Raw genomic sequence first — 8,137 nt, 5'->3', positions numbered from 1 at the left:
GAACATCCCATAATTTTATTATACCATATTTCTTCAAACTGAAACATAATTATCAAAGTATACTCACGCAGATAGATATGAAAAGTCTTTATTACAGTTTGTGTCTATTTCCATTCTATGGAGGCCAGGCACGAACGCAGACCTCACAATTTTATTATACCATCCCTATTTAAGTTAAAACATACTTATCAAAGTATTATTATGTACATTTATATCAAAAACACTTGTATACGTTTTTTAATTTTTTATTTCCATACTTTGTGGACCAGTCGCGAACGCAGACCCCACAATTTTAATAAACCCCCGTTCTACCAGATCAAACATACCCATTCCTGTGTCTCGATACATCTTCTATCATTAATCAGTTTTTTAAAATAGTCAACCATATAGGAACCTATTCGTGACCAGACACCCTCACAGCTTTATATATATATATATATATATATGGGGTAAAGTGCATTTTGGGGGCATTTTTTACCTCTTTTGAGCCTCTGTGATGCCGAATCCCAGTCTAAAATGATAACGGTACACTTTCAGGTCTTAACCACAAAAGGGGTGTATTTAGTACTGAAAGTCCCCAAGGACATGAACCAGAATTTTGCCTTGGTCACTCATACTGGATTTATATGAAGAACAATCGGCTCCACATTTTTGCCAAGTTTCAGAAAAGTCTAATGGATTGATCAAAAGTTATGGGGCAAAACTTTTTATTTTAGGCATTTTTGACTTTTTGAGCACCTGAGAACGCAACGGGATTTTTACAAAAAAGAAAAAAAAAATTTTTTAATGTGCACATCTATTTAATGAAATACAATTTGTGGCAAAATTTCGGGAAAAACAAACAGACGGTTATCTGACAATGGTCCGCACTAATGAACACATGGATGCTACTGAAAACATAGGTCCCTCCTCCAATAAATCGGAGGACCAAAAGAATTTAATGTGAGCAAGCCATTTGATCGGTTTGGTCATCACTTTTCATAAGCTGGATTGAGGGATTCCCTTTTTTTTTTATTAATTAAAATGAGTGATATAGGAGACAATGCATTTTTTAAAATAGCGATATAGTGTATTACAAAAAAAAAAAAAAAAATTGGATTCACTATACGCCTTAAATACCGATGTGTATAATATCACCAAGAGACTAATCACATTCAAACCTAAGAACATATATATATATATATATATACTCCTATAAATTCGGTTTTCTTTTGTGTGTATTGATATTCATATTAAAAACCTTATTTTCTATTTATTTAAAAAGAAAATACAATTTTCTTATATATGGCTTGTGGAATTGCATTCACTAGCAAAAGATCTAGCTAATTTGCATATTGTTTTAAACATTCATTTTAATTAATTCCCTATTAGTTTTTTCGGTTTTCTTATGGGATGATCATTATCTTAATGGTTAACTATTACGTGTAATTATATTCATGCAGATATTCTACATGATGTATCCTTGCACAATATTTGCACGAAAAGTTTACAGAGAACACAAAATTGTTTCCATATATATTTATGTATGCGTATGCATTTTTGTTTAAATCATATCTGGATAGATAGTCCAGATATGTAAAAAAAGTGAATGTATCTGTCTGTCTGTGTATATTTTCCTACGCAATAACTGTCAATATTCAGTCTACAGACTCGAAATTTGATACACAGCGTACTGAGATTTGAGAAAATCTTTGGAATCGGTTTTCGGCCAGGAATTTGGCTGTTAAGGGGTCAAAGTTCAACGATTTGACCTTTGAGAACTCTACCAAACTCCTCCGACAATTTTAGGTCGAAACACTTGGGATTTTAGATATAGGTTCCTTAGACATGGATCTAACTTAATAACTTGATTTGAGCCCCAAACAATAAATGTTAAGAGGTCATAATGGGGGTCAAAGTTTAAAAAATTGACCGCTTTTTTTTTTTTGCTCAACATACACCTCCAAACCCCCGGGCAACGCTGGACCAAAAGGCTAGTATATATATATATATGTATAACCTATAGTTCGAGGTTAGACCATATATATATATATATATATATATATATATATATATATATATTATATATATATATATTAAAATTAACCAAGTATTATTATTTATACCTACAAGCAGTAGTGTTTCATGGTCACACAATCATCAGTGTAGGGAGTGACAATTCCTGCTGATCATGAGATTCAAACCCAGCCACTCAGCAACATTTTACTCCATTTTACCACATGGCGTCCAAACAATTGTTACGGGAATGGAGAGAATTAGAAATTATTAAATAGCGAATACATTAGACAATCTATAGTATTTAAACAACCAGAAGTCGTGAACATTGCATAAACGCTAATTTACTGCCTTTTAGTTAATATTCCGCAGGCAGTGCTTATCATTGAGTTTTCTTAAAGAGGTTTCATAATTATAATTAAACAGTAGTTATTTTTTATGCCTACAGACACTAGTGTTTCATGATTATGCAATTAGTGTAGGAGGTGACATTTCTAAAGGTCACAAAGCAACTTTTTGCTGTCTCTGTCTAATATATATATACTTCATTGGTCACTTTACATCTGGAAAATATTAACTTGGAATTTATATATACATATACAAACATTATAACATTATTCTTTAAAGTTTTCTCCATGAATAACATTTCTCCTTGGTTTGTTAATAACTTTTTCTCAGAGAAAGAATAATAAACTTACCTCTTCCTGGGCAACCAATGTCACCTGGTTACATGGTTCAGGAACAGCGACAACATATGCCTCACCCAAAAGGTGAGTGATGTCATTGTTTTCTGTTCGGTTACTGATCTCAGCCAATAGGTTAAGGAACCGATAAAAGATCTCAAACCAAGGAAGAGCACTGAAATAATACAAATAACAAAATAATCAATACAATTTTTACATTCTAAAAATATTCACATTTTAACAAAAGTGACCATTATCAGATTGCATTACTTTTCATTATTTGTTTGCAGCTGGACAAGGTGGAGGAGTTGAAATCAAGCAATTTTTGGAAAGCCATTCTGGAGTTAGTTATTTTATATTTTTCAGTTACCCCCCTCCCCCTTTTCAGGTGCAAATATAAAGTTGTCAAATTTTTCAAGTTGGATCTAAATAACAAACACTGACTGAATGAATGTTTGATTTAGTCTAATTGACCATGTTTTCTAATTCTTTCTGTAGCATATATGTGAAAATTTCAAAATAGCATCTATACTCACCAGCTGCATGAGTATAACATGAAAGGGGTTGAGGGCTTTCGAAAATCAGTTTTGTTGAAAAATGCAATATGTATCTCTGATGGATTAAGATATATTTGAAAAAAAAAATTCTGAGACATCAGTTGTCAACCTGCTATAAAAAGTAAACGTTTAAGACCGACCTGTAGGTTGTATACTCTTGGCATAGGACAATGGAAAAAGAAAATGATTTTAAAAAAATTTGTAAAAAGCTTTCTCTTTCAACCCCTTCCCCTTTTTCGAATTGTTCCAATTTCTCTCTTTTGAAGAAACTGACAATTTGTAGTGAAGATCAAAGCAAAATAAACAATGTGATATTCAGACTAAGAATCCATTTTTATTTGCCAGACAAATATTAAGCCTTAGAAATGTGCTCGTTTTGAATTGTAATGTTCATTTTTATGTGCAATGTATTGTTTTTTTAGGATTTCATGGCATCCATTTAGATTTTTATGTATCAAGGATAGAAAGCAGTCTGCAGGAATATTACTGAAGCTCCAACAGAACATAGTATAGTAGACACATCCTATGAAAATAACTGCTGCACCACGTACCGTTAAAGAAAAAAATTAAATTAAAAGGTTATTTTAGATCTACTCAGAGCAGAATGCTTTTCATCTTTTCTTTAATTATGTGTATGAGATTTCTGAATGAGAAATGGAAAAAAAAATTCTAGAATTTTAACCACTGTGTTCTTGGCAATTTCTAGATTGTTAATTACTGGAACCACTACTATAAAGTATATAAAAAAGGTTAGAAAACAATCATTGCCATATTTTTTTTAAATATTAACAAAACATCAAATAAGTTTTTGGTAATGGGCCAAAAAGGTTGGAGTGTGAAGAGGGTCAATAACATGCAAAAATTGTATATTTTTTTTTTATTTTCTATTCATTTACTAGAATATTGATTTTTTTTTTTTTTTTTTTTTTTACACAGTGATCACCACTTATCAAGGCCCGGAAGCTACTCAGGGATAAGGGTTATTGCAAGTACATTACGTTAGTGTGGAGATTTGATGAAGTGTTTACTTAAGGGGTGGTTCATTAGGAATTTGTTAATGTTGGACTTGAAGACATCCAAGTTGTAGTCCGGTGGGAAGCAGGCAGACGGAACAGAGTTCCACAGGCGTGCAGTTCTAAGAAAGAAGCTTTGTTCATGGAATCCGCGTTTTGATTTAGGCACAGATATAGAGTGGGGGAAATTTTTCACAGTGGATTCAGCTAGACGGGTGTTTTTCATGAAAGATTGGCGAGGGGGGGGCCAGAGATTGGAGTTCAGACGAGCACCTGCCACGCAAATAACGATAAAACAAGGATAGGCTCGCAACGTCTCTTCTGTGGGAGAGAAGTTGCAGGGTAGAGAAAAGGGCATCCCCCACTAAGCCACGAAGCCTATTTTGTACTCTGTCAAGACAGGATAGGCTGTTTTTAGCAGCTCCTGCCCAGATATGGCAACAGTATTCCATCCTTGGACGTACTTGGCTTTTATATAGATAGAGAATTGCATCAGTAGTGAGATATCTTCTGGAGCGGTAGAAGGATCCCACCATCTTTCCAGCGACCTTGGCAACAAACTTGATGTACGTGTTCCATTTCAGATCAGGAGTAAAGGTCAAACCCAGAAGCTTGTCAAAACATGGGGCCTCACCCAGACGATAGCCATCCATCACAATTGATGCCAGATGGGGATCAGAGCGTTGATGATGTAAGGATAGGAGTTTGGTTTTGGATGCATTAAAGGTAACCAGCCACATCTTCCCCCACTGAACCACGTGCTCGAGATCAGAGGAGAGAGAATCAGAGAGAACTTTGTCATTTACAGCCTTTGATGTGTTGCCGTAGATGGTCGTGTCATCAGCATAGATGTCAACGAATGATTTAAGTATGTGTTTAGGGAGGTCATTGATGTAGATCAGGAAGAAAGTTGGGCCCAGGATTGACCCCTGAGGGACTCCAGCATTTATATTGCAGGCCTCCGATTTTTGTCCATCTACCACTACTCTTATGAGCCTATCGGAGAGAAATGATCTAATGATTGAGAAAACATTTCCAGTTATACCGTAGCTGGAAATCTTGTGAAGTAGACCCTTATGCCATACCTTGTCGAAGGCCTTTGATATGTCAAGAGCAATTGCCCTAGAAAGGAAGCCTTTGTCAAGAGATTTACTAATCCTGTGGGATATAACCGTCAGCACATCTGCGGTAGATCTTGCAGAGCGGAAACCATATTGTGTGTCACTAAGAAGGTTATTCCTGCTGAGGTGGTTGACTATTTCTCTATTTAATATGGATTCCAGCAACTTACTCATAACACACAGGAGACTTATTGGTCTGTACTGAGAGGGAGAGGACTTATCACCTGAATTCTTAAATACAGGGCAAACTGATGAGGTCTTCCAGGGAGTCGGAAAGCACTTCTCCTTAAGGCAGCGCTTAAACAGTTTCGTAAGTATGGGAGCAAGTTCTGGTTGAAGCTTTTTTAACACTATAATTGGGATGCCATCAGGGCCAGTTGCTTTACTGGAATCTAGGTTCTTGATTAGCTTGGCGACCTCATGCACGGATATTTGTATGTTATCTAGCTTGTTCTCTGTTATAGGAGGAAATATGGGGAGTTGATGGCCTTCGTCGCATAGGGTAGAATTAGCTGCAAAGTTCTTTGCAAATAGTTTGGCCTTGTCTGACGCTGACGAGATGACCTCTGGTCCATTGATAATGGTTGGGATAGAACGCACACTTCTGTTCAGGATCCTATTTGTTATTTGCCAAAACTGGTGGGATCCAAGCCGCTGATCAGCTACCTTGGATTTAACAGACTGGGCATATAGCTCTCTTGCATTTTTTATTACTCTTTTACAGTGGTTGCTGGCAGTCCTGAAAGCAGCTTTAGTCTCAGTGCATCTATTACGTTGGTAGCTATGGAAAAAGTGATTTCTGTGCACGATAGCAGCAGCACATTCTGGGGAGAACCATGGCTGGCTGTTAGGTTTTTGTTGGAATTTTTTAGATGGTATGAATTGGTCTATGCCTACAATTAACCATTCGGTCAGATCTGATACTATAGAGGACACTTCCTTTTTAAACATGGAGTGCAGAGGTAAATCAGATATGAATGTACGGAAGCTATCCCAGTCAGCCATAGAATATCGGTATTCAGCCAACTTCAGTTTATAATTATTTGTACAAATATTTTCAAACAATTGTGTGGATTATCTTTTACAAAAAATCAATATACATTTAACAGGCTTAAACTTCCACTGAGAAAAGTTAAAAATAGCATGTTGACAGAAAAGTAAAAAAAAAAAAAAAAAAACTTACCTGAGTATACAAAGGCAGGTGTGAGCACCCGTTGCATATCGACAGAAGCCATAAGTGAATTTGCTCTTACTGTCCGTCAATACAAATGTGAAATAATCTACAGCTCCACTGTAATATACAATAAAGAAAAACAAGTGTTCTAACTATTCTTTTTTTTTTTTTTTACTTTTACCAAGAATGTAAATTAATATCCAAAATAAAAAGAAAACATTTATTCAGGTGTTATTGTATAAAGCAAATTTTTTATTGAAAATTGCTAAAAATGTCCTAATTTTCTTTTTTTTTTTCTATCAGTTATTTTTTTATATTCCTAATAAATTTATGTAATTCATAATTTCCATTGCAAGGTACATATTCTAGATATTTTCTTTTAAGCATCAAAGAAAAATGTGTAAATTCAAATATCTACTAAAATCAATTTTAATAAATTAATAATGTAAACTTTTTCCATTTTATTTTTTTTTATTTATTTATAAGAGAAAAAAATTTTATATGCAAAACTGATTTTGTTGTTTTATTTTACTACTAAATATTTTTAATTTGTTTATGTGTAATCACCTAATAAATAATATTAAATGGACAATCACACTTTTCTTTTGGTGAATTAGCATAGGATGCAGAGCTCTAATAATACCATACTTTTTTTACAAATTATAAGTGCTTTGGTAAATAAAAAAAAAATAATAAAAAAAAACAGTCAAAAGAAAACAAGCATCAGTAATTCAAAGCATTTTTTTTTTCAGAAAAAAATAAATAAATAAAAAATACTGATAAACATTTTAAAACTTCATTTGTTTTTTCATTAGTGGGCTTTTGTCAGTGTTTGAATTATTTTGTTGGGTTTTTGTCTGGTTACCGGCAAATTACAACCACTAAAAAAATGAGATTCTACTAGTTTTCATGAATACCCTAAAATAAAAAAAAGTTTTTTAGAATTTAAAGTGCGAGATATGTTTCACACATAAATTTAACATAAAATGAGTTTCTGCTTGTGAGACATTCTATAGTTTTAGAGTAGTTAACCAAAAATATTTTTCTCTTGGAAGATGAATTCAGTGTTTTTATTTGAGGGTGGGCAGGCTCATTTTTAAGCAATTCTGCCTGGTTTTATGACCTTTATAGTTGAACTCAGGATTAGTGATAAAAAATTAAGTAAACATTCTTAAAAGGTTAGAATGGCTCAGATTTGATCATGTTATGTTAAATTTATATATGAAACTGATCTTCTATTCTAAATTCTGTAATAATTGTTCTGACAAGTTTTTCAAGGTGTTTACACGATCATCTTGAAAATTAAAAAAAAAAAAAAAAAAGTAGATTTATAAATTTACCATTATTATATTATAACTATTATCATCTATATCTTTTTTTCTTTTTACAATAAAAACAAAAATCAATCTAATAACTGACAAAATCTTTAAAATTAAGATAAAAAAATGAACATTGTTTAATAGTCAACAACGTGCCTCCACTCCATGTCAAGTATGATTTTCTAAATAGTAACATTAAGAAATTTTTTTCTTAAAATGGGAAGAGGGCATTGTTAATTACTCTGTTTTTACACTGTTTTCTTATTTTACATAGC

At 33.3% G+C, this 8,137-nt stretch overlaps 1 protein-coding gene across 10 annotated transcripts in view; it reads right to left on the bottom strand.

Moving 5' to 3' along the window:
• Positions 1 to 8,137, bottom strand: part of LOC145286010 (DENN domain-containing protein 1A-like) — a 798,566-nt gene that overhangs the window by 536,726 nt on the left and 253,703 nt on the right. For all 10 annotated transcript variants that reach the window (XM_080134611.1, XM_080134619.1, XM_080134620.1 and 7 more), the window contains 2 exons: positions 6,553 to 6,660; positions 2,694 to 2,853 (listed from right to left, as the gene is read on the bottom strand). In XM_080134611.1, coding sequence (XP_079990737.1) covers positions 2,694 to 2,853; positions 6,553 to 6,660 — 268 coding nt within the window. The remainder of the gene's footprint in view (positions 1 to 2,693; positions 2,854 to 6,552; positions 6,661 to 8,137) is intronic.

Source organism: Euprymna scolopes, chromosome 10 (assembly GCF_053919585.1).
Source record: "Euprymna scolopes isolate OS-2025 chromosome 10, ASM5391958v1, whole genome shotgun sequence".
NCBI lineage: Eukaryota > Metazoa > Mollusca > Cephalopoda > Sepiida > Sepiolidae > Euprymna > Euprymna scolopes.
This window is presented reverse-complemented; position numbering and strand designations above follow the sequence as displayed.